Source organism: Chelonia mydas, chromosome 1 (genome assembly GCF_015237465.2).
Source record: "Chelonia mydas isolate rCheMyd1 chromosome 1, rCheMyd1.pri.v2, whole genome shotgun sequence".
Taxonomy (NCBI): Eukaryota; Metazoa; Chordata; order Testudines; family Cheloniidae; genus Chelonia; species Chelonia mydas.
The window spans coordinates 214771096-214798241 of record NC_057849.1 but is presented as its reverse complement, the minus strand read 5'-3'; the positions used below and the strand labels follow the sequence as shown (position 1 = coordinate 214798241).

The 27146-nt window shown below is 47.9% G+C and overlaps 1 protein-coding gene across 1 annotated transcript in view; it reads left to right on the top strand.

Annotated features, from left to right (window-relative positions):
* Positions 1-27146, top strand: part of LOC102932862 (alpha-2-macroglobulin-like protein 1) — a 48918-nt gene that overhangs the window by 1780 nt on the left and 19992 nt on the right. The window contains exons 2-18 of the mRNA XM_007055618.2: positions 956-1139; positions 2438-2479; positions 2949-3093; positions 3844-3896; positions 5663-5683; positions 6123-6291; positions 6976-7060; positions 8081-8204; positions 9722-9836; positions 11430-11539; positions 12583-12747; positions 14728-14961; positions 15466-15529; positions 18261-18406; positions 18642-18788; positions 19761-19949; positions 23681-23795. Coding sequence (XP_007055680.2) covers positions 956-1139; positions 2438-2479; positions 2949-3093; positions 3844-3896; positions 5663-5683; positions 6123-6291; positions 6976-7060; positions 8081-8204; positions 9722-9836; positions 11430-11539; positions 12583-12747; positions 14728-14961; positions 15466-15529; positions 18261-18406; positions 18642-18788; positions 19761-19949; positions 23681-23795 — 2108 coding nt within the window. The remainder of the gene's footprint in view (positions 1-955; positions 1140-2437; positions 2480-2948; positions 3094-3843; positions 3897-5662; positions 5684-6122; positions 6292-6975; positions 7061-8080; positions 8205-9721; positions 9837-11429; positions 11540-12582; positions 12748-14727; positions 14962-15465; positions 15530-18260; positions 18407-18641; positions 18789-19760; positions 19950-23680; positions 23796-27146) is intronic.

The window sequence follows — 27146 nt, the reverse complement described above, 5'->3', positions numbered from 1 at the left end:
AAGACTGATGCAAAAAATTCATTTAGCTTCCCCGCAATGGCCTTGTCTTCCTTGAGTGCTCCTTTAGCACCTGTGATCATCCAGTGGCCCCCAGGCTTCCTGCTTCTGATCTACTGAAAAATTGTTTTGCTGTTAGATTTTGTGTTCTTAGCTAGCTGTTCTTCAATTTCTTTCTTGGCCCACCTCATTATACTTTTACATTTGACTTGCCACCGTTCCTTTCTATTTTTCTCATTAGGATTTGATTTCCAATTTTTAAATGATGCCTTTTTGCCTCTAATCCCCTCTTTAACTCTGCTGCTTAAGCATGGTGGCATTTTTTGGTCCTCTTACTTTTTTTTTTATGAGGACCTGAGGAATGGACTAGAGCAGTGATGTGTAAACTGGGGGAGGAGGGTGGAGTGGCAAGAAGTTCTTGGGGGGTGGGAGGAGGAAGAAACTGGGATCCCGTGGGTCCCACAGGACCCAGTGCCATAATAGCAGGAGCAGGCTAAAATTAGAGTGGGTATTGTGAGGACGGGACGGGAGTGGGATTAGAACAATAGTCCTCCCACACCGCAAACAACATGAATGCCCTGGCCGGCAGCAGCTGCTCTCCGGCCACCCAGATCTGAAGGCAGCACTGCCGCCAGCAGCAGCGCAGAAGTAAGGGACCTACTTCAAATTACATGGGGGGGGAGGCACGACAAATTCTGTGAATGGTAAGGGGGGGTGCAACTGGAAAAGTCTGCACACACTGGGCTAGACTGTGTATTGTGCCAGGCTCTGATTCCATACTTGGCACACTGCCTCCTGCTGGGATGGGAAGGGAAGTGTACCACAAGTTCCTCCACTCAGGGTCTATAAAATCTCTCTGATCCATGCTGGAGAAGTAGAGAGGTCCTCCCTTGGCCTGCCCACCTGAGACACTGAATTCCCCATTCCCCATTTCCCCATCTCCTCTCTCTCCTCCTAGTTACTATGTGGTAGTAATCCCAGCCATCATTCACCATCCTGGCCATGAGAAGGTCTGCATCCACCTCAGCTCCCTCCCTGAGACTGTCCACCTGGCTGTCACCTTGGAGATGCAAACCCAGAATCACACCCTGGTGGAGAAGGATGTGGAGAAGCCAGGAATCTTTGAGTGCATCAGCTTCAAGGTGAGCTCAGGTGCAGCTCCTGATTCTATAGGGAGCACTTTTGCCTCCAAGTCAGAAATGAGCCCTCTGCCCCTAGTGCACTCTATGCTACACTCCACTGCTGTGTGCGATGCTACCCTGAGTTCTCTAACCAAGCAGGTTCAGTCCATCCCTACCACCCCTGGGCAGAGCACCCAACAGTCTAACAGACTAGAAAGGATTTCCATTATTTAAACCAAAATTTACTACTTTGCTCAGTTTCATGCCATTTAATCCTAGTTAAACCCTGCAGGAAAACCAGACCTCTTCTTCCTTGGTGTTTACACTGTTGAAGTATTAGTAGTTCATTAACCAATCTAATGTATATAGACTAAGTTATTTTCCTCTTTCCTCATAAATCAGTCACTCTAGTTTGTTTAGAGTGTGGTTCTGCCCTAAAATGTGATTAGGTAAAATGGTTCCCTTCCTACCCAGTAACACATGAGCTTCTATGTGCATTCAGGGTCATGGTTCCTGACTCTCCTGACACATTGGTTTTGCTCCCTTTCACTCCTGTTCTTCCCACAGAGTCAGCCCAGTGAGAGGGAGCTGGAGTCTGGTCTGATCTGTGTATCAACAAAAGAATTACTAAGTTCTCATTGCAGAGCCTTATTGCAGGTGATGATGTGGGTGAAGGGGAAAAAGCCCAGTATGACTCTCAGAGCCCAGGGGGCGTATGCAATTAGAAAAGACCTTTCTACTTGGAAACTGAGTCCCTTTGAGCTAGCCTGAGAGACAATAAACATGGAGCCCAACAAAGTCATTCTTACAGAGTCATTTTTCAGAGTAGAACTGCTCTCTAACCATTTGTGGTGCTCGTCACTGGATGTCCCTGGGCTTTATTGATATCATCCTGGTGCTGAGGTGCACTGAACTGTGTATAGTATAATAGTCTTTCCAGTGCTGTGTTAGTTGGCTCCACATCAGACTACACAAGGCCTCTCTTAGTCCAAGAATACTGTCTGCAGGGTCCATTTTATAGGTTGGTCTTCAAGTGGTGCAACCCTACAATAACAAATCAAGGATCATCACTGCACCACCTCCCACCATGCCCCCTCCTGCTCCTTATCCTTCCAAATGTTTCCTTTTAGGATCAGGTTGGCTAGAAATGGGCTCCAGCCACAGAATTTGGATCCAGATCTCCAATGTCCTGCAGTTTTGGGGTTGTTTAGCTCTGGGGCCATTTACCATCCTGGTGTGTGAGAAATAAAATCTCACTGATGTATTTGTTTTCTTTTTTCCTCTTGCCTCAACTCACCCACCCCACCCCCATTCTGCAGGTGCCAGCCTTCGTTCCTAGGGAAAAACAGTTTAACGAACCAGTAAGTCTCACATCTCCCAACCCCCTTTGTTCCCACAAACCAGAGGGCTCCAATCCCCCCCACACACACACACACACTCCCGGGGACTAGCACAGCTAAATGGAGGGAGGAGGAGAAGATATGGAGGCTGGGATGAGACAGGGGAAAAGGAGGAGGAGGGAAAATGGGGACCTTGACAATAGGAGAAGGATGGGCAGAGGAGGGGCAAAGGGGAAGAAGGGGAGCCTAAGAATGGGTATGGGAGGGAGAAGAGGAGGAGGAAAAAGCCTATGGAGGGGGAGGATGAGAGAGATAGGAGGAATGGGGATTTGTTTTAATCCATCATCTCCTGGGAACATAGGAGATGGCAGATAAAGGCCTGTCTCCTAGGACCTACCCTGGGTGGGTAGGCAGAGTAGCTTCCCCACACAAAGTGGCCTCCGGTTCTCAGTCCTGCCACTGAGGCGCCAGTTTCTTTTGCATCTCTCAGGCAGATGAAGTGGCCTCTGTGCATGCAGTGATCCACAGGGGGGAGAGGGTGAGCTACGAGGGCCGCAAGAAGGTGCTGGTGAGAGGACAGAATGCAAGGATTGTCATAGACACAGACAAGCCCTTCTATAAACCTGGAGAGACAGGTACAAACGGCAAGAGGCACATGGAGCTTGGGGGTGGGGACTCGGTGGCTGTCCACAGCAGGGGATGGTGATCTCCTCAGATATAACAAGCTATGCTGGATAGGGCCTGAGGGAAAACAGATCCCTAAGTCACCAGGTGCTGCAGGGAGTGGGGTGGGAGTGTCACTACAAGATGCTCTCCCCTCTGAGTCAGCGCTGTCCCCAGTGCCCCAGTGTGGTGCTCAGGGGCACTATGGTGGTGGCAGTACTATCTCTCAGGTGGGACCTGAAAGAAAGGCCATGGCTACTCAGGTCATGGGACATCCCCTGGAGCTTTTGCCAGAGTATTATTATGGTCTGTATTAGAGCAGCACCTAGAAACACCCCACCAGATGTCATTGTATTGGCTGCTGGGGAAACACACAGTGAGAGACAGTCCCTGCCCTCAAAAGTTTACAGTTTAAATAGACCAGACAGACAACAGGTGGGAGGGGCCAAGAAGAGTTGCTGTTTTATAATAATAATTAAATAAATTAAATTAAATTATTATTATTATTATGCCAGGACACATATAATGAGTTTACCAAGCCTCATCTGCATATAAACCATCATAGGCAGAAGTGTGTTATTGCAGGGGGTCTTCAGGAAAGGGTCAGTAGCTCTGAGGATAAGAACAGGGAGAGGATATCTGAGAATAGGAAGGGAGGTACAGAGCTATCCAGGGGTCTGTTGCACACTGAGTAACTTGCTGTGCTTTCTGTATTTCTTCAGTGAAGTTTCGAATTGTGACCCTTGATGAGGATTTTAAGGCCATAGATAAAGTGGTGAGTATCCCTCTGGCTTTCCAGGAAGTAGGGGCCATCAGTGTGCTGAATGTGCCAAGTCTCAGCAGATAAACAGAGTGATACCCACAGGAATTACACTTGTGAGAGACACCTAACCTGCCCCGTGTGCTCCCTATTAACAGAGAACAGGGCTGGGATAGCTCCTATTGTTTTAATTTAACTGGAATAAAGGGGCCCAGAGAGTCGAAGGTGTTAGCATAAACAGTGTCAAACAAGGTTCAGAGTTTGGCATATGGACAGACACCTTGCTTATTACCAAGGCACACACCATTAAAAATCCAGCTAACCTTTCATTAAAGATCCAGAAAAGAAGGAAAGACAGTTAATGCATTTTAAATGTAAAGTATTAAGTAAGGCTTTCATTTAAATAATATCCCTTGTTCCCTTTCCCTTTAGCTGTAGAGAGTTTTTAGAAGGAAACTCCCCTTCTGACAGGCTTTTAGGTAGCATCAAAGATGGTAATAGCTGTTCTTTTGGGGGGAAAAGAGAAGTTAGTTGAAATGGGCTAGAGCTGTTGCTGCTGCTGTTGTTAAGAAGAGAAAAGACCAGCAAAGACAGAAAATGCAGCTTCTGTCTCCGAGGTTGACTTTCACTTGCAACCTCACTGCTGGAAAAACACAGGCATGGCACATGGGTTTGTCAGCCACTCCCAAGACCTGGCAAACTTTTATCAACATCAGGCTTTTAGTTGCCTCTTTCTGGTCACAGGCTTACAGCAGTGCTGCAAAAGATACAGTCTTGGCCAGTTAAGCCAGACTCTGAGGGTGTGTCTATGCTGCAATAAAAGACCCGTGAAACAGCCACAGCTGGCCCGGGGTCAGCTGATTCGGGCTCACAGAGCTTGGCCTGTGGGGTCATAAAACTGCAATGTAGACACTCAGGCTTGGGCTAGAGCCCAGGCTTTGAGACCCTGCGTAGAGGATGAGGCTACAGCCTGAGCTGAATGTCTACATTGCTATTTTTAGCCTATGAGCCGGAGCCCTGCAAGCCTGAGTCAGCTGACCTGTGCTCTGTGACTCAGTGCCATGAGGAGAGGGGTAGGAAAGAGAAGAAATAAGGTAGGCAAGGAAAAGAGCACACAAAGGGGGTGGGGCACTGGGGGTGGGGGTTGTGTGACAAAGTCTCACATCCTAGGTTGTGTTTGGGATTTAGCTGATGCTGGTAGATGTGACGGTGTCATCTGGCTTCCCTTTTTGTCCCAGTCTGGTTAGGACATCTCTCAGGATTAGAATAAAGAAGGTCCAGGGTCCCAGGGGACAGTGAGGATGGCAGCCATGATGGTGAAGCTCACTCCAGTCACAAATTTTTCTCTCCAAAAGGGAGCGAGGGGTAGAATAGCCTCTCCCCTATTATTCTGTCCACCAGTTAGGCCCAATTTCCAACATACCAATTTTGGTTCATTGATTTTCGGTCTCACTGTCTTGTTTACCAAGCATGATCTTAACACAGTGCCTGAATCACTTCACAGTTGAGCTCACAATTAGGGTACATTTGTCGGTGCAATGACCACAACAGGGCCTGGGACTCCATGGGGAACACACCTCTGGGGGTCACCTCCCCAGCCCTTCCATTCCTGTGGCAAAGGGAGCAGAGACCTTGGTGTGAAATGGGGACTGTTTGGGTCTGAGTTTAGGGGCAGGCTCTCCTGAGGTGGGGCCAGCGGCTGGGTGTTAATGATGCTGGGGCACGTGGACGTTGTTGCTCTCTACGTAACAGTGATGTTGTTTCTCTCTTGTGTTTTGCAGTATCCCCTGGTGCTGTTGCAGGTGAGTAACCAGGAGCTGACATCTGGGAGCTTTCTTCTCTGCTCCATCATGCCCTTTGTACTCCAGGAGGGCGCCATGCCCTAAATTGCTACATCAGAGATAAGAAATCTGCATCTTGGCTGTACCCTGCCCCTGCAGTGTTACCAGCAGTTAATGGCCCAGGGCGAAAGTAGAGGCATGACTTGAAGCAACAGTAAATGAGGGGAATGTCCAGCTATCCAAAAAAAACCCAAAGAGGATGAGGAGACTCAGGGTGGGCTGTGACCGCCTCAGACAGCCTGTGCATCAGGGCAATGCATGGGGCTGTGATCCCTGGTACTGTCCTCACTCATTCTGTGTGTGTGTGACTGTGCTTCTGAGAGGCTGTGCATGCATACATGACTGTTCGCAGCAGTGCATATCTGAACACATGTGATTATGCATGTGTGTTCCTGCACAGGATCCCAATGGGAACCGGATTAGCCAGTGGGTGGACGTGAAGCCAAGACAAGGCATTGTGGATCTGTCCTTCCCCTTGGCCTCTGAAGCAGCCATGGGGAAATATACCATCAAAGTGGACAAGGATATGCCTCGAGGGCTTGAAGCAACCTTCAAGGTGGAGGAATATGGTTAGTCTTGGAAGGAAGTGTGAGACAGCATTAGGAGCTGGGGAATGAAGTCTGTAATGGGAGCCTCCCTGCTAGAGTCCATGTTTCTATTCATTAGATTTCTCCACTTAGGTAAACTTCAGTTTTGGGGTACAGAGTCCCCTCCCCCGATCCAGTCCTTAGTGCTTTCCATCCTGTGCTTCACTCACCCAGCCACACACTGCTCCCCTGGTGGCACCCCAGTCCCACCCTGGAGGGAGAGAGTGGAATTCAGCTCCAATGTGCATTCAGTCCTGAGCTCCAGCTACACATATGTACCAGTGCACAGACCTCCACCATGGGGCCCTAGCCCTGTGCTGACAGCTCCTCCAGCAATTTAGTCTCCATGTTCATTCAGGCCAGGGCTTTGCTTTCACACAATCGGTGCTCCCCTAGTCTGGAGGGATCCCAGTCTCCTGGGAGTGAGGCAGAATTCAGTCATCATGTTAACTCAGTCCTGACTTCCTGCTCCCTTCCACCCCTCAACTGCTCTCTCCATGGGACCCCTGGCCTGATGGTACCCATTCCCTCCTAAGGGTGAGTTACTCTCCATATCCATCTAGTGCTGGGTCAGTGTTTCAGAGATTATGCTGTGGATGCAGAGGGTGAGTTCCCCTATTTGGCTTATGCTCTCAACCTGCCCCCCTTCCCAACTCTCTTCTGCAGAGCTGCCCAAGTTTGAGCTGGTGTTTAACGTTCCGCCACTGGTCACCACTTCAGAAGAGGAATTTCAGTTCACGGTTTGTGGCAGGTGAGTGCTCTGTCGCTGTCCCATCCCCCACATCAGAGAGTGGCCTCTTGCTGCCAATGTATTGGCAGGAGTGTAAGGTCCTCCAGTGGTGTCTTCTCTCTCCTAGTGGTGGGGGCCCAAATCATAGCAAGGAAAAGATTCCTCCAACACCCAATCATTAGACATGTCTGAAGAGGCACAAAGTAGAGGTGTTCGGAACCTGGAATTCCTGAATTTAAAAAAACAAAAAAACCCCACACCATTGTTCCAAAACAGAACAAAAACAATCTGAATTTACCACAGAACCACAGCTTCCAAATGTGGTTTTGACCATTTTGAAACGTTTCCAAGACTCCCCACGCTGCCCTGAGCCCTGACAACCTGCCAGACAGGGATCCAGACAGCTTGGAGATGCTGGGAGCTTGGAAATTGGGTCTCCCAGGGCTTCTGGGCTGCTGACAAGCCAGAAGCTTGGAAACCCTAGTAACCCCAGGTCTGCAGCAGTCCACCTAGCAGGTGTCTCTGGAGCTGGGGAGCAGGACCCTGGAAGGCTGCCCCTGGCAGCTTGCCAGGGGGGCTGCAAAGAGGTGTGGGAGCCAAAATGCTGGGAATGACTTTCCAGTGGAAAAATCAAAATTTTCCTGACCATTGAAAATTTTCCACAGAAAATGCCTTTATTTGCAGAAAGTGAATTTTCCATCAACAAAACATTCTGACAGAACTGCCGACTAGCTCTGCCACAAGGGCTACGTGGGGAAAGCCCAGACCTCAGTGGAGATACTGATTGGGGAGGATCCTTTCATACAGACCCTGTTCCCCATTTAAAGAGGATACAGTGCAAGTGAGGTGACTTCCAGGGGAGTATATCCTGCAGACATCTCAGGCCCTCTTCCTTATTTCAAAGGGGGTGCAGTGGCTGGAGAGGTAGACGCTTTTAATATCCATCTTCTCCCTCGGAAGGGGTTGCTAGTGCCCTTCATTCTACTCTTTTTGCTGAACTATCTGATACATCTGTCAGTGTTTTCTGTCCTTCTGATCCAGGTACACCTATGGGAAACCTGTTCAGGGGAAGATAAAGGTCACTTTGATTTGGAGCCTGATGGATCTCCTTAAACTAGAAGAAAACAGGATATTGTCTACGAGAAATGGGGAGTATATGAGCCAGGTGAGCAGATGAGGAAGGGGAGATGACAGTCACCTCCAAGAACAGAATGTCGGTCCATCTAATGTATCTAGGCATTTCTAATGTGCCCTGGTCCAGCTAGTCTGATTATTATTTCTCCTGCCTCACCGAAGCAGATCATAAATAGATCTGTCCTGTTATCTTGCCACCTGAATTACTACATTAAAGCACTGGTCCTGCTCCTCCTGTCTCCCATATCTGACAGAAGCCAATGCTGAATGGTTGGCGGGGAGAAGTATTGTAGGGCTGGCTTGACCTGAGTAATTGGACATGGGTGAGGTCTCATTTCTTGGGAGACAGATTAGGGAAGTAAGTGGACCAACAGCCTGGAAACAGAATGTCTGTGTTTGCTAAAGCCCTCTAGAATGTGCAGCACTATCCCACAGGAGGAATTTCTTCTTCCAGTACCCTCCGTCATATCCCATGGAAGCAGATCACTGGTCTCTCGCAGCTCACCCCTCATTAAACCAGATCAGACCACCAATTATTCCATCTATTCCGGAGGTCTGTTTCCTCCCATAATCAAACAGATTATTGATATATCTCGGCTGTCTGGTATCCTGGTTCTGACAGGGGCCAGCACTGGATGCTTCATAGCTAACCCCCATACACAATTTGTTCCATATTCTTCTTCTCCCAATGACTCCAGATCCTCCTCACTCAATCTGCAAGTCAAATGAGGATTTTCTAAATGTCAGTACTCAAAGCTGAGACCTGAAAGTCCAACTGGGTCTTTACAGCACTAACAACCCAACCAGCTGTAAAGGCTCTGCAGCTGGAACCCCATCACAATTCTGCCAATGAGGCACAAGGCAGGTTGGATTCCAGCTCTCTGCTGTATGAGCTCTGCAGGGTTAACAGGAGCAAAACCATGTGTGTTAGACACAGAGCACAACAACAATACTATTTTGCCCTCTCTTCTGCATCAGAGGGGCTGAACATACCCTCAGAGAGGGTCAGAGATTTCCAAGGCCAGACAGGATCACCAGATCATTTAGTCTGATGTCTTGTATATCAAAGGCCACCAACACCACCCAGCACACACACACTAAGCTCAACAACTGTACTGGAACCAAAGTATTTTGGCCTTAAGAGACTAAACTATTATGTACAACAGGCAGAGAATAGGAAAGACCCTCTACCAATACTAGCTGGCTGAGCTCGGCCTAGCTCAAGTTGTCAAAGCCTCTATTTTTACAGCTAAGGTCATGGGGTTTAGTCCCAGTTCTCTCTAGGGATGTGTGTGATTTCTCTAATAAACATACCTTTTGTCTGCAGCCATGGATATATCATTCATCGGTGCCTGTCTAATCAATGTCATTTCTCCTCTCCCTAAGTGAGGAGTCCACCATGGGTTTGATAAAAGTTCAAAACCATGTACATCTTAAGCAGTCATGGGACAGAGGGGAGGATTTTTAAGACTACCCAACATCTATAAACCACAGCCTCACTCACGCATCTTTCTCTCTCTCTCCCTCTCCCTCCATCTATGTCCCCAGACGAACAAGAAAGGTTGTGCCAATTTTACAGTAGATATGGATGACCTAGAAGCAAACAGCACTGCCTACGGGAGCACTTTTTTCATTGCAGCAGAACTGGAAGAAGAAGGAACAGGTGCGGGGGAGGGGAGGACGCCAGGAGGGGAAGAGGAGAGGGGAGACATAGCCAGCGGCCTGTGCTACTCTTTTGCCGTGAAACCCTTGACTAACTGCATTTGTGTTTGGTTCCCTCCACACTTCTCCATTTCCAGTACAGGTTGTTTTTTAACCTCGGATCTTTAAGCCAAGCCTCTTTCCAGTTTCTGGTATCTTCAGGGGGACTGAATTCCATTGTGTCTTGGTTATGTTGTGTATTAGGGGTCACTAGTCTTCTGCCATACCCGTGATTAGAATTCCTCTTTCTAGGCTCCCTGCTCACTAGATTTCTTAGTTCCCCAAAGAGCGTCCAACAACAGTCACCAGCCAGTCACTAAAGTAAGCTCCAGCTCCACAAAACGTGACTCTCAATCAGCCACAGAACCATAGCTAGCCGTAGGCTAAGCAGCCTCTTATCCTTATGTCCCCAGTCAGGCATAAGAGTCTTTCCCCCACAATTAGTCCCTCACCACAGTCTCTTTGATAAGTTCTTATGCTAAGGACTAGGTAGTCTTGTTCACATATTCCTGTCCTCCTTCTGCTCTCTGGCATCCCCAATACCAACACTGTTTTCTTCTAATCTGCCCCAAATGCCTCCTCATCCATCAATCAGACCATAGCACGCCACGCTCCAAACCTCCACCAGCTGCCCCTTGCGCACTGTATCGAGTGCTAGCTTTTCTCCCCTGCCTTCAGGGCTTGACACAGCTCCACCCCAGCCTACATCTCTGACATCATCTCCTATTGTGTCTTTCTTTGTTCTGTCTGAGCCCTCCACGTCCCCCCTCTGCCATCTCCATGCCTTTCTCCGTGCTGTCCCCTGTGCTTGGAATAACATCCCAATCCCAGTCTGATTGCCTCCCAACCCTCTCCTCAGTCAGGTCCCTCCTGAAGACTTGCTTCTTCTGCATGGTCTTCAAACACTAACCTTCATCAGCCATAAGTCCTCTCCAGGCCAACTGCACAGGGGAGGGAAGACATGGGAGAGTAAACAGAGCTTGACATATTTTACTAAAGTAACACAGTCCCTTGGCTCTCCCAGTGCATCTTATCAGCCAGTAATCAACTGCCTTAGTTGGTGTGACAAAGTCTCCCCATAGTGGCTGGCTGCAGTAACCAGAGCAGCCTCCTCCCTACCCCCAAGTAACAGAGCTGCTCCTTTGGCTCTAGTAATAGTGGCTGGTGCTGAAAGTTGTGGGTTCAAGTCTCAATGTCCATATGGATGTGGCTCAGGCTTGTTATGTAGCTAACATTTTGACTGTAAGCTTCATGGGGAGGTTTCAGAGTAACAGCCGTGTTAGTCTGTATTCGCAAAAAGAAAAGGAGTACTTGTGGCACCTTAGAGACTAACCAATTTATTTGAGCATAAGCTTTCATGAGCTGCATCCGATGAAGTGAGCTGTAGCTCACGAAAGCTTATGCTCAAATAAATTGGTTAGTCTCTAAGGTGCCACAAGTACTCCTTTTCTTTTTGCTTCATGGGGAGGACACTTGCCTTATTTTTTGTCTCCTCTAGTGCGGAGTGCTTAACAAATGAGTCAGCATTTAACAGATGTCTCCTCTCTCCACCCAGGAGCCACGAACATGGGAATAGTCTCAGCTGCTATCGCTACCAAGATGGTGGAGGTGAACTTTGTCAATCTCAACCCCTTTTACAAACTTGGATTTCCATACATGGGAAAGGTAACACACATTCCCCCCTTCCCTTCCCAAGGCAGTGACACCTCTTCATACTTGGGAGGCAGGCATGGGGGAGAGGCAAGAATAATATTGCTGGGAATAAACTATGTGGAAAATGCTCAGCTGGTGTAAATTAGTGTTGCTCCATTGAAGTCAATGGCGCTATGCTGATTTATGCCAGCTGAGGATTGGATCCTCTCTGTCCACCTTTATGAGAAATTCTGACACCCCCCCCTCCCCCTCCACACACACATTCCCTCCTCTCTCCTAGCCTAGTCACCAAGTATGGGGAGTTAACTGTTTGGAAGATGGATTCTGTGGTCTCTGGAGTGCTTCTAGGAGCATTTCTCAACATTCTCCAAGAGTGATGTACTCTTCTGCTCTTAAAGATCTGTCTCTGTAAGGACATACATGCAGGGGATGGTGTTATCTTTAGAAAGGTCTTTGCACAGTCACGTCAGGCCTAGCATAGACGACTGTGTAGTGATTTGACAGCAATCACTTCTGACCCCAATGCCCTAGTGTGGTGCTAGAGAGCATGGTATTGCAGCAGGTGGTGCGGGTGGCTCAGTAGGGGATACTTTCCCCTCTGGGTCAGTACGGACATAATGCCCCAGTGTGGACTAGGAAGAATTGTGCTGCTGGAGTTTCAGATGAGATTTAAAATTGAAGTCCTAACCATTTCCAATCTTTAAGGACTAACTCTGTACTATTATGCAAAGGAAAAGATGTGTTAAACTCTGTAGCCAAGATAATTATCTTTCTTGTCCGTAAAATGCCCCCAGTAGTCTCTCCCTTTCCTTCTTGTCCAAAACTCCTGCATATTGTTACTCTGCTGCTGATGTTGTTTCAGCAATGGACAAGAATAGGACCCCTATATTCTGCCTGTAACCTATCAAGCACTTTGAGCCTTTATGTGGAAAGGGTTAGTATTAAGTGCCAGAACTCGCCTGATTTCCAACATGTAGAGGGTATCATGTCTCCCAACCCCCCAAGCACAGCGATTATTGGAACAGGTGGTGTTTATTTCCCTTTCTTCTCTGCAGATGTGCTTTACCATCAATGATGTTCCCATCAAAAACCACACTGTCTACTTGACTGTGGATGTCAATGATGTGGAGACGCATCTGCCATACGTCACAGATGAGAAAGGCGAAGTCCACTTCTCACTAGACACTGTGAAATGGAACAATACTCTGGTTTCTCTGAGGGTGAGTCACGGAGGTGGACAAAGCAGGGTCAGAGCTAGGAGGGGATCTGAAGAAAGATCAGAGGAAGTGGAAGCAGGCTGTGGACCCTTGGACTCCCGGCTCCCAGTACTGCATGTTGCTCTGCTCTGCCTGCCTTGGCAGCTTTCATGAGCCCTTCCTGTTAGCTGCCTGCCTTGACCAGGAAGACTCGTAGCTCCATCGCAACAATTCAGCCCAATGTCCAATGTCCCAACAAAGGAAGTGCTTCCCTTGGGCAGGAGGAGCCTCCTTAAGTACAATTATATCTCCCTCTGCAGTCTCCCGTTTCCCTCCACTGTTTGTAACCTTGGCAATATCCTTTACTCTCATTGCTTCTGAGGCAGATTTTAAGATGTATTTTAAGAAATGCTATCACCTACATACCTGTCACTGGATGGGCACCAGTGTCCCAGAGGTATATGTGCCAAAGCCCCTTTCCTGATTCCCCCACTGCCATCCATTCCCCACAGCCTGGGAGCTGGATTGGAACCAGTGCTCTACAACTGAAGCGCTCAACATTGTCTTCCCTGACACTCTGGCTCCGTTCTGTTCCCCTGACACTGCAACCAATGACTTCCCGGTGAAAGTCTCCATAGCCTGTTCCCAGGACCATGGCTATGTATTCTATGTGCAAAGCATCAAGTGCTCTGCAGCAAACTGGGCCTAAATTCTGTGGCAAGGCCCCTTTGCTTCCTCCAGCACTTTGGGGCAGACAGCTGGAAATATCAGGGCAGCTGCAGGTCATTTTTAGACATGGAAGCTTTGCTTGACGTAAATATTGAGGATGAATAATGCAACCCCTGGAGTAGCCCATGTCATTCATTGTTATAGCCTGGGTTTAACCTTGCTGAAACTGGTGAGGTTAACGGACGCCCTTTGTTTGGGTTCAAAGAAGAAATAATAGTGGGCCTAACCCAAAATGCAGGCCCACATCACCCCCAAAACAAAGGCATCTATCACTTTGCCCAGGAATTACAACTATGTGGATGGAGAGCTTTGCTGGGTATGGTTTTGGGGAGACGTGTGTGTGGGGGAGAGAGAAGCAGGAACAAGAGCCAAGAAACTGATAGAAACAGGCAGAGAAGGAGGCTACAGACGTAGCCTGGACCGATCATGGAGTGGCGGCCCTGGGAGAAGTTTAGAGAAAGGTGTTGGGTTGGATTCTGGCTAAAAGGTTTGGGGCTGTGAGCAAGGAAAGTATCTCCCATGGTTTGGTTCCTCCTGTGTTCAGAGAAACTGGACTTTGTACATTCCTTGTAAACACAAAACATTGCATCAAAGAAATGCCCAACTCCAGTTTCTGCTCCCCACCGGAATACACTACAAGACTCCACATTTTTGGCTAGCTGCTTGGGTCAAAAGGGGTAACATTGTTTTCATATTAAATTCAATTTATTTTACTCTGCCTCATAACTTTCATTTTTCAATCTGCTGCATATTATGGTACTGAGGACACATAGTTGCATTATAGATGTTAGAGAAAGCTAGCGGTTTGGGCAGTTGAGCAGGGGATAACTGGGACTTTTCGCATCTGGGGAGGTGCAGAAGGCAGGCTGGGATTCTGGGACAAGTACATTAACTATTTCACTGCAGAAATATCCAGCTAACAATGTTGTCCTGTAACTGTTATCTGTAGGTTTCCGAGTTAACACATTATTGCAATGAACAGGCAGTTCATACCTCTCTGGCTGTCTGCAGACTCAGGCAGGCATTACTGACTGCATACAGTTCACATTTAAGTTCTCTGAAATCGAGTGTTCAAAACAGAATTGAAAAGAAAAAGGAAGCTCATATTCTGGAGTTCAATTCTGCAGCTGGGTAGATTCTGCTGTAATTTCTGCCTCTGTGGATTACATGGGGCCCTGGACATATAACTCTGGTGATCGCACTGAGTATTTCCCGCATTTGTAGGCTCCTTCATTGGTTAATTCTGACAGCCTGCCATGCATTTTTGCTCTGAAGGGCAGATACTCCATTGTGAACATAACCGAGGGGGATCTCCACACCGTTGCAATAGTGCACCAGGAGGCTTTCAACTGGCTGAAACCTTTCTACTCCGAGAGCAACAGCTTCCTAGAGATCCAGCAGGTGGAGGAGGAGCTGCCCTGCGACCAGGAACAGGAAGTGCGGGTGGATTATATCTTGGACCGGAACGAGCTGGACCCTGGGGCAGATCATGTGGATTTCTATTATTTGGTGAGCACCCAGGGCAATTGGATCACATTTCTACAACAGTGGCATGCAAGAGGGGTAACTATTTATGGGTCTATAGGCCAATTTGTGGGTTCCATTTTACGCTTGTCTTTGTAGATGTCTCGCTACCTGGAATGCATGTCTCTGAAATCCCCCTTGCCAGCCTCCCAGCCCCACAGCATTTGACAGCCACCCCAGGTAGCTCATCCAGCTAGGAATGTCTTGAGCCAGCCTTGGGGGACAGGCTATTTTCCCCTGTTGCCAGTCTGGCCTGACTCTGTGGGTGATACCGGAAGGCATGGCTGCCAGGTGAGCACCTTGGCAGCCTGGCCTTGGATTTCCCACGGGTCCCATTGTTCAGAGGAAATCTGAGGCAGCTGGTCCCTTGTCCATTAACAGTTTAAAGATAAAGCACCTGTGACTGTCTCTTCCAGTCTCTCTCTCTGCTCTGCATTTTCTCTTCTCAGAACCCTGGCCCCCTGACAGGCTGTTCTATCTCCTCCGCAGGTTGTCTCAGGAGGCAGGATCGTTCTCAATGGACAGACGCAGGTGCCAGTTGGCCAGGATGAGAGTAAGTGGAAAAACCCAAGATGCACATGAAATAAACTCCATGGAAATCATCATAATGGATCAGGCTATTGGGACATCTTAGTATGGTAGGCAGGCTCCGGCCACGCCAGGCTATGGGCAATCTAGTCCAGCATCCCACCTGCTGCCTTGGTCTTTCTAGTCTAGTATCCTCCCCATTATGGGAGGTTTTTAAGAACAGGTTGGACAAACACCTGTCAGGGATGCTCTAGGTATACTTGGCCCTGCCTTGGTGCAGGGGGACGGACTAAATGACTTCTTGAGGTCCCTTCCCATCCTACGTTTCTATGATTCCTTGACTGGCCCATGGCAGATGCTGTCATAGAGAGGCATAAAACTCACACCTCACCTGTTCAGCAGTCTTCCATGAGGGAGGAAGCTTTACTGACCCTGAGACAATGAGGGGTCAGTATATCGGGGGGTGTGTGTGTGTGTCAATTTTATCCTGGTGAAGGTCTCTGTTCTTATCCACAGATCACACTGTCTAGTGTGGCCAGGGCCAGGATGTTTTTGCCCTAGGAGAAACTTCCACCTTGCACCCCCCCCCCCCCCCGAGGCGCTGGCCCCTGCCTCAAGGCTCCCCACCACCCCCTTGGGGAGCCATGCAGCAACTCCCCCCCCCCCCCCCTCGGCCTGGGGAGCTGTGCAGCAACTCCCCGCCCCCGCTCACCTCTGCTCCACCTCCTCCCCGAGCACACCACCGCTTCTCCCACCTCCCAGGCTTGCAACACCAATCAGCTGTTTGGCACGCAAGCCTGGGAGGGAGAGAAGCAGAGCGGGGCAGCACGCTCAGAGGAGGAGGCGGAGAAGAGGTGAGCTGGGGCAGGGAGCACCGCTCCCACCCCCAGTTGCTTGCTGCAGTGGGCCCTCCCTGCGCCCTCTGCCCCAGCTCACCTCCGCTCCACCACCTCCCTGGAGCGCACTTTTGGCTGCCCCCAACCACTTGGCGCCCTAGGTGACTGCCTAGTTCACCTAGTGGTTGCACCGGCCCTGAGTGTGGCTCACAACCGTGAGTGCCAACCTCAGGGCAGACTGCCAAAAAACAAACTGGTAGTATGTTCTGTGATTAGATTTCACCAAGCCAGTAGCAGGTGTGAACTCCCAAAGCCCTGTAATAGTCTGACCATGGAGTCAGACAGTCCCCTTAGTCCAGCTTGCCTGGGTGGCAAGATAGTCTGATAGATGGTCACTTTACACCAAAAATCACAATAATATTCAGATTACTCCTAGTCCCAAAGGAGCAGTCACTTACCCCACATCAGTTGTGATCAGATCTCAAACCAAAGACAATGTCTATAGCTAATCCTGTCATAAATGAACTTAAATGTATTAACTAAGAAAAGAAATAAGAGTTATTTACTAGGTTAAAACTGGAAACACACATGAGTTACAATCTTAAATTTAAAAAGGTAATATCTCCTATAATAAACAGCTCTAGATGTTCGCTAGGGCTGACCCATGCCAAGCAGCATGGGGGTCTCTTGCTAATGTTTAGGAATCTTTGCCTCTCTGAACCCAGAGAGCATAAAAGGACTGGTTTCTCCTTGTCAGGGATTTTTATCCCCTTTGTACCAGAATCCAAGCTGATGGGATGAGTTCATACGCAGGTTTCCTCTTCCTGGAGGGAGTAAGAAATGGAATCAACAAGGTCTCTGTCCTTTGGTGCTACACAATGCCTCATTTGACTTCAGTGGGCCATACTGTGTGCAGGACAAGCAATTTACCTTAATTAGTGCTTCTTTTCCTGTTTGGCGAGTGTGACAGGGTGCAACTCACCACTGCGGTGCCTCCTGCTGGCTCTCTTGGGAACTAGCACTACACTCTCTGCTGGTGGTGTCTCACCCACTGTCATCTCTGTTCCTGGACCCATGTCACTCCCAGGAGTGAGGCATCTTCTTCATAACACTGCCCTCCAGCTGTGTCACACTCCATGTTCCCCCCTTCCAGGGGACCTGCAGTCCACTGTCTAGCCACTTCCTTCAGTGGCCCCAGCACCCTCCTTGCCCTTGTATCAGGGCCTCAGTCTGCAGATCTGTGCAGCCTGCCAGGAGCTGCCTTTAGGTCCCTAGGTCTCTGTCTGCAGCACTGCTTTGCCCAGGGTGCTTGCTGCCCTTTGCCTGCAAGGCAGTCAGTCCTCTTCCCTTCTCAAGCTCCAGGGAGTAACTGACCCTGTGCTGTTCTGCAGCCCTTCTTATACAGGCCAGCCCGGACCTGATTGGCTTCTCTTATTAGCCCTTCTATGATTGGCTACCTCCTGCGCAGCCTCCCTGGGGCTGCTTTTAACCCCTTTTCTGCCAATGTGGGGCAGATGCCCCATCATGGTGAGTTACACAATCAGAGAGGTTATAATGCAAACACTCAATCTAACTTTATACCATGGAATACAGATATTATAAGTAGGATTAATACATGCAGGATCCTACAAACATTCGATAAAATCTAAACACTAAACACATTCTTATAACTCTAGTATCTATTTTAACAATACTAACCCCCAGGTAAGCCAAACTAGTTTCCAGCTGTGCATTTGTCAGTGTTCAGTGAGACCTGTGGCCTTGGCATGAGTTGGCACTGGTCTGCCAGTGTCACACCACATGCAGGAACCATGAAATCCTCTGCCTCAATAACATCCAGCAACAGTAAGTTCCACCCTATTTTTCTGTTTCACATGGATCTAAATAAGCATTTCCTTTGCTTCCCGCTCCTTCATACAGCACTGAAGGGCTCCTTCTCATTGACTCTGCCCATCAGCTCTGAACTTGCACCCTCTGCCAGGCTTTTGCTTTACGCCATATTCGCTGATGGAGAGGTGGCAGCCGATGTGGACGTGTTCACAGTCAGCAAATGCTTCAAACACAAGGTGAGTGTTGCCCAGGAAGTGGGGGAAATGGGATATGTGGCAGAGGGGCGATCTGGCTGGGATGACATACACTCGACAATCCCTGTGCCCTTCTGTCTGTGTTTCTAGCAGGCTCTCTCCCACTCTCCCTCCCTCTCCCAGTCTCTCTCTCCCTCTCTGTCGCTCGTGGCTCATACACCCTCATTGTCTTGTGCCCCTCTTCCATTTGATAAACCCATCCTGTCTCCTCCCATAGGTGACACTGGGTTTCTCAGAGGAGGAGGACCTCCCAGGTTCGAAGGTCAATCTGCACCTGAAGGCCGACCCTGGCTCCCTGTGCTCCATCCGTGCCGTGGACAAGAGCGTCCTCCTGAAGGATGATAGAGTCATGACACCAAAGAGTGTGAGTAAACCTGCTCTGTCCCAGCCACACCCTGGCCAGACTAACCCCGCAGGAGGTACCAGACCAGAGGAGAACTCTGAGGTACTGGAACAGGGCAGTCACATGAGGTGGGTGCACCCAGCCACCACCAGCTTCTCTGACCCCTTACATTATGCCCTGGTTGCCAACAGACCTTTATCTCACTCTGTCCCCTTGCCAGGCAGGTGGCTGATTCCTCCTTTTTCCCACAATGGCTGCTCCAGGGGCCACCCTTGGAACGAAGGCTTTGGGGGCAGCCGGCAGAGAGATGGAAGGGGCAGCTTCACAGGAGCAGTGGGAGCTCCCTCCAGGGAAGGTGTGGTTTGGCAGTGGGTTTGCTGCTGGCCCTCTGCTTGCCCAATGTGGCATCTCCTGCTATTTCACCTCTGCCACATTTCTCTGCCATGAAGGGGTCTGGGCCAATGGTTATATCAAGGGGCTGGGAGCCAGGACTCTTGGGTTCTAGTCCAAGTTCTGCCACTGACTTGCTGGGTGACCTTGGCCCTTGGGTCACTACACCGCTCTGTGCCTCAGTTTCCCTTTCATCTGGTATGCGGGTTGTGAGACTTAATTCACTGATGCTCATATGCTTCTGTGAGGCCCATGTGTGAAAAGCTTTGGAGATGGGCAAAATAGTATCCTAGAGTAACAAACCTGTGCTACCCACGACTTTCTTTGGCACTGTGCTGCAGACTGTGGCTACTCAAAACTTCATGCTGATAGCAAGGGTAGAATTTAGATCTCCCTGCTCCAAGAGGTCTTGAGGGAAAGGAGAATCGCCATGAGCTTTTAGTAGTATGGGGCCTATGATGCAAAAGTTGAGCTGTCCTGCTCCTTGCCAGTAGAGGACTATGGTTCTCTCTCACTCACTCACACACACACACACACACACACACACACACACACACACACACTAATCAGTTCAGTGCAGTAACCTCTGTTTTCCCATTCCAGGTGTATGAGCTGGGATCTGAAGAGGATTATATGATTGGCGGCCGAGGATTTCCTTATCGTTTGGAAGACTTTGAGCCATATCCTTGTCTGCCCCCTGTCTTTCCCCTCCTCCCCACTCCCCGGAACAGACGCTCCTTGATGGGAGCTCCCTGGTATCAAAGTGAAGCTGATGTCTATAGTCTGTTTAAGGTGGGTACCTTCTTTGCTCCTGCACAAAACTTCTCCTAAGCCTGTATTGGTCACTGGTATGGCGTATTGTACATACATGGGAGTTTGTAAGGAAAACTAGAATTGTGAGATTTGCTAACAATCCTCTGTTCCCAGGACCGAATTAAGTTTGATGGGGGCCCAGGGTTCTTATAGATTGGGGGTCCTTCCCTTTGCTGTTTTACCACTGCTCAAAGCCAAACACTCTATTTTTAAATTCCCGTGGTTATTTCAGGCCCGGTTTTGAAATGTGGTATACCAGTTGTAAAGCTGAATGAAAGTTAAAACAAACTAAACCATTTTAAGTCTATCACCTATTGGTGATGAATAAATGGACACAAATCAGATGTCAAGAATTATAACATTCAAAAACCAGTTGGAGAACACTTCAATCTCTTTGGTCACTCGATTACAGACCTAAAAGTGGCAATTCTTCAACAAAAAAACTTCAAAAATAAACTCCAACGAGCGACTGCTGAATTGGAATTAATTTGCAAACTGGATACAATTAACTTAGGCTTGAATAAAGACTGGGAATGGATGGGTCATTACACAAAGTAAAACTATTTCCCCATGTTTATTCCCCCTTCCCCCCACTGTTCCTCACATGTTCTTGTCAACTGCTGGAAATGGCTCATCTTGATTATCACTACAAAAGGTCCCCCCAGGCCCCACTCTCCTGCTGGTAATAGCTCACCTTACCTGATCACTCTTGTTACAGTGTGTATGGTAACACCCATTGTTTCATGTTCTCTGTGTATATAAATCTCCCCACTGTATTTTCCACTGAATGCATCTGATGAAGTGAGCTGTAGCCCACGAAAGCTTATGCTCAAATAAATTTGTTAGTCTCTAAGGTGCCACAAGTCCTGCTTTTCTTTTTGCGGATACAGACTAACATGGCTGCTACTCTGAAACCTGTCACCTATTGGTAGTAATACACATGGTGATGTATGTCTTTAAATAGTGAATTCCGTACAGCAGTGGTATTCACTTACATTTTCCAGTGGGCCGGATAAGGCTGTGTCCAAATCTTGGCAGGAAAAGGGTGATCTCCAGGGCCAAAGGGCCCGTCAGGTGTTTGCTCTTTAGTGAGCCTGCCACCAGACAGGGGTCGCAACCTTCCAAGAGTGGTGTGCCAGATCGTATTTATTAATCGCAGAATAAAAGGTTAAGAGTGCTGGAAGAAAATATTCCAGCAAAATATGGCAAACAAATAGCTATACAAATACGCTGTTGTGCTATTAAAACAGCATGCTATTAATATTAATTCTGTTCAAACTATGCCATTAAAATTAGAAGTTAAACTCAAAAGAAATGAACAGCCCTCTAATTTTCCTTTCTCATTGACAGAAATTTAGTTGACACTCGCTCACACTATTTTTTCCCCCCGGAAAAGTACGGTGCCGCACTCAGTTACTGGATCACTTTATGTTGCATAAGGATCTGATCAAGTGCCTGATTAGAAGTGTACCACTGTACATTGAAATGCATCAATCCAGTCTAGCTCCAGTGTGTTTAAACATAAATGAAAAGTTTCTAAGCTAAAGACATGGCACAACGGTAAACAGAGGGAAAATAAACTGAAGTGCATCTGCCCAGCGCCCATCAGTTCAGTCCCCCAGTCCTCTTCAGTTCTGCCCTGTAGCCCCCACCTCCCATTGGCTCAGACCTCAAATCAGTTCTGCCTCTTGCTTTCCAATCTGCCCATCAGCGGTGCCTCCCCTAGCCTCACCTCTGCTGCTACTGGGGCTCTTCACCCCCAGCCTGGGTTGTGGGGGCTGCAGCAGGGTCCCACTCTTACCCTTTCAAGTGGTGGGGAAAGCTACAGTGGATCACAAGCTGAATATGAGTCAACGCTATGATGCAGTTGCTAAAAAGGCTAATATCATTCTGGGGTGTATCAAGAGCAGTGTGGTAGGTCAGACACAGGAAGCAATTGTCCTGCTCTACTTAGCACCGGTGAGGCTTCAGCTGGAGCACTGTGTTTGATTCTGGGCACGACACTTTAGGAAAGATGTGGACAAATTGGAGGGAGTCCAGAGGAGAGCAGCAAAAATGAGAAAAGGTTTAGAAAACCTGACCTGTGAGAAAAGGTCGAAAGACTTGGGCATGTTTATTGTAGGGACGAGAAGACTGAGGCGGGAACTGATCACAGTCTTCAAGTATGTTAAGGGCTGTTACAAAGAGAACGGTGATGAGTTGTTCTCCATGTCCCCTTAAGGAAGGGAAAAAAGTAATGGGCTTTCTGCAGCAAGGGAGAAAAACTTCCTAACTCTAAGGATAGTTAAGCCCTGGAATAGGCTTCCAAGGGAGGTTGTGGAATCTCCATCATTGGAGGTTTTTAAGAACAGGTTAGACAAACACCAGTCAGGGATGATCTAGGTTTACTTGGTCCTGCCTCGGCACAGGGGGCTGGACTAGATGACCTTTCAAGGTCCCTTCCAGTCCTACTTTTCTATGATTCTATGACCTCTCCAGCCTACGCCACTGTCAGAGGTGAGGTTTGGAACATGAGGAGAGAACAGGGATGGGAATTATGGTTTCATTGCAAGGGATTCTCCTCCCAAATCTTGCTGTGTTTTTCCAGTGATGTGTGAATGGTCTCTTACAAGGGCAAAATGCCCATTGCAGTAAATGAGTTTTGCAGGTGACTTCAGCAAAAACAGAATCCCACTTGTGATAGTGACTTATACCAAAGGCTTCACAGGACAGTCTAAGATTTATAATACAGGAAATGCCTTTGGACTACGCTACCCAGAATCCTCAATAACAAGAAAAAACAAACAACCCAAGAATAATGATCTTTGGGGGAGTAGTGGTGGGAAAATGACCTTTCAGATCGAGGATTTTTCTCTGTTCACAGTGACCCATAATGAATGACTGTGTACCAAATGGCAGGACTTTAACTCGGCAGGAACGTATATACTCTACAGATGCTTATACCTTACATGAATGGTTAAGGCACTTCTCAAAAGGTTATTACATAACTAGAGGAGTTGTGCAATAACTACTCGGTTTTGTCATGTATAAAAGCGACTGTTACACATAAAGATTGAAATTCATCCCTCCTGAAGGGATGTCACATCCAGTGGAGTCACATCCATGTCCATTGGACTTACACCAGGTGTGCATTCAGCCCAACATTTCATCCTCTCTTGGGGTCAAACCCTGGAATCCTTATTCAAACCATTGCGCCACATGCTTAGTTAAGCCCCTATTCAGATAAGTTGCCAGTAACTTCCATGGGAGTTTTCCATGAGTTAGGACTGAGTAATAAATTGCATAAAAATCCTAGAGTCTGGCCTGGTGTTCCGATACTGCACGGTCCAACTTTTGAACAGATTTATAACATAGTAAAGTTGATTTTGTTCATGAATTGTTTTTTAATAGATTTAGTGGAGCTGATTCTGAGCTCATTGTTATCAGGGTAAAACCTGGGTAATTCCATTGACTTAGGTAGAGCTGAACTTGATTTACTCCCATGAGAGAGAAGAATCAGCTCCAATATTTATCACAAATTTGTCTGCACTTTGTCATACATTTTCCTGGGCCTGACAATGTGAAATTTGGATTCTATATGAACATACAGAATTTTGCAACACTTTGGCTGCCACAGTCTCACTAATTAGAATTTGCTGTGATGGTTTTTCTTTCATTGTTCCCCCTTCCCTCCTATTGATCATTTTTTTTGTTCTCTCCATTTTCTACAGCAATTGAGAATGAAAATTTTAACCAACACCAAAGTGAAGAAGCCCGTTTCCTGTGACCGGCCAACCTACAAGAGAAGAATTTTGCACACTGCCAGAACCCAGGACAGTGATAATGGTGAGAACTGAATAGTCTTCTGCCGACTCTCTGCCAGAATGTGTCTGACTGAGGGAGGCTAATCCCCACCTCACACTCCCCTTTCTCCTCTCTGAACCTGCTGCCGCAGCCTTCCCTCTTGCATCTTTTGTTCTATACACAAAAAAACATAATATGAAGGACCCATATGGGCAAAGAGGGGTCCAGCTAACTATGTTTATTAACTATGTGCAACATGCAAGGCCAACTACATATAAACATTGCTGCTCTGCGTGGGTTCTTGTGGCTTCTGAATCACACAACACCGTGAACACCACCAGAAGTCTAACAAACTCTATCCAACACAAAAAAGTGGAACCAATTACAACTACTCCACAACACAAAGAACACCACCTCCGGGAGAAACCATGGCACCAGTACCCACCACATGAACTCTACCTGAATATCATCAATTTATCAAGACTGCCCTTAACTAAAGACTGCCCTTAACTAAAGCTGAATTATCTGTTCTCTCTAAGGGACTGAATTTCTGCACCGTCACAGAACCTGATACCATACTAACGTGTGGAGAATTAGAAGACTTCTTCTGCCAACTCCACCTCGAAGAATTCCTTCATAATAATGATGACACAACTCACAATTACCATGTCCCCTCCAACAACTGTAAGAAAAAAGAATCATCTGACTGGACACCACAGAGCAGACAAAACCATACTCTTGATCATGACATTGATTGTTCCAGGAAAAAAATGACTGAAGTACTTAACAAACATCACATCCACCACAATGTCTCCACCATCAAGAGGAAAGCTATACAGTATCTGAAATCTAACCACCAGATAGTGGATGAACAGGCAGACAAAGAGGAAGGCAGCATAGTCCTTAACCATGTTGATTATTAGGGCCCTATCAAATTCATGGTCCATTTTGGTCAATTTCACAGTCATAGGATTTTAAACATCGTAAATGTCATGGTTCAGATATTGAAATCTGAAATTTCATGGTGGAGTAATTGTAGGGGTCCTGACCCAGAAAGGAGCTGGAGGAGTAGCAAGGTTGGGGGAGGTTGCGGTACTGCTACCCTTACTTCTGCGCTGCTGCTGGGGGCGGCGCTGCCTTCAGAGCTGGGCAGCTGAAGAACGGCAGTTGCTGGCCGGGAGCCCAGCTCTGAAGGCAGAGCTGTCACCAGTAGCAGGGCAGAAGTAAAGATGGCATGGTGTGGTTTTGCCACTTTTACTTCTGCACTGCTGCCTGCAGAGCTGGGCCCTCAGTCAGCAGCCTCCGTTCTCCAGCCGCCCAGCTCTGAAGGCAGCAGCGCAGAAGTCAGGGTGGCATGGTCTGGTATTGCCACCCTGACTTCTGTGCTGCTGCTGGTGGGGAGCCGCCTTCAGAGCTGGGCGGCCAGAGAGCAGCAGCTGGTGGCCGGGCACTCAGCTCTGAAGGCGGTGCCCCACCACCAGTAGCACAGAAATAAGGGTGGCAATACTGCGGTCCCCCTAAAATAACCTTCTGACCCCTCTTGCAACTCCCTTTTGGGACAGGAGCCCCAATTTGATAAATGCTGGTCTGCCCCGTGAAATCTGCATAGTACAGGGTAAAAGCACACAAAAAAAAAACAGATTTCACTGGGGGAGACCAGATTTCATGGTCTGTGATTCATTTTTCATGTCCGTTAATTTGGTGGGGTCCTATTCATTATGTTAACAAGGCCAACCAACAACTCTCTGACACTATCTACTATTATGAACTCAAAGAACACCTCACACCACAATGTACCCATGAATTTAAGGATATCATTAAATCCTTCCCCAGACAACTCCAAGAAAAACTCTACAAACTCCATCCCCACACGAACCCACCCCAGGGATGTTCTACGTGCTTCCCAAGATACACGAACAAGGGAACCAAGGCAGACCCATTATATGTGGCCATGGCACTCTTACTGATGGAATATCGGGACTCATAGAAACCATCCTCAAACCACTCAAAGGGCCACCTTCCTCCAGGACACAACCGACTTAACAGCTGGCTGTATTTTAAAGAATCCTTATTGAGGTTACAGGGACAAACCATCCCTATGTGTAGAAAGAATAGTAAATATGGCAGGCGACCAGCTTGGCTTAACAGTGAAATCCTTGCTGATCTTGAACACAAAAAAGAAGCTTACAAGAAGTGGAAGATTGGACAAATGACCAGGGAAGAGTATAAAAATAGTGCTCGGGCATGCAGGAGTGAAATCAGGAAGGCCAAATCACACTTGGAGTTGCAGCTAGCAAGAGATGTTAAGAGTAACAAGAAGGATTTCTTCAGGTATGTTATCAACAAGAAGAAAGTCAAGTAAAGTGTGGGCCCCTAACTGAGTCAGGAAAGCAACTTAGTGACAGAGGATGTGGAAAAAGCGAATGTACTCAATGCTTTTTTTGCCTCTGTCTTCACGAACAAGGTCAGCTCCCAGACTACTGCACTGTGCAGCACAGCATGGGGAGGAGGTGACCAGCCCTCTGTGGAGAAAGAAGTGGTTCAGGACTATTTAGAAAAGCTGGACGAGCACAAGTCCCTGGGGCTGGATGCGCTGCATCCGAGAGTGCTAAAGGAGTTGGCAGATGTGATTGCAGAGCCATTGGCCATTATCTTTGAAAACTCATGGTGATCGGGGGAAGTCCCGGGCGACTGGAAAAAGGCTAATGTAGTGCCCATCTTTAAAAAAGGGAAGGAGGAGGATCCGGGGAACTACAGGCCAGTCAGCCTCACCTCAGTCCCTGGAAAAATCATGGAGCAGGTCCTCAAGGAATCAATTCTGAAGCACTTAGAGGAGAGAAAAGTGATCAGGAAGAGTCAGCATGGATTCACCAAGGGCAAGTCATGCCTGACTAATCTAATTGCCTTCTATGACGAGATAACTGGCTCTGTGGATGAGGGGAAAGCAGTGGACATGTTATTCCTTGACTTTAGCAAAGCTTTTGACATGGTCTCCCACAGTATTCTTGCCAGCAAGTTAAAGAACTATGGGGTGGGTGAATGGACTATAAGGTGGATAGAAAGCTGGCTAGATTGTCGGGCTCAACGGGTAGTGATCAATGGCTCCATGTCTAGTTGGCAGCTGGTATCAAGTGGAGTGCCCCAAGGGTCGGTCCTGGGGCCGGTTTTGTTCAATATCTTCATAAATGATCTGGAGGATGGCGTGGATTGCACCCTCAGCAAGTTTGCAGATGACACTAAACTGGGAGAAGTAGTAGATACACTGGAGGGGAGGGATAGGATACAGAACGACCTAGACAAATTAGAGGATTGGGCCAAAAGAAATCTGATGTGGTTCAACGAGAACAAGTGCAGAGTCCTGCACTTAGGACGGAAGAATCCCATGCACCGCTA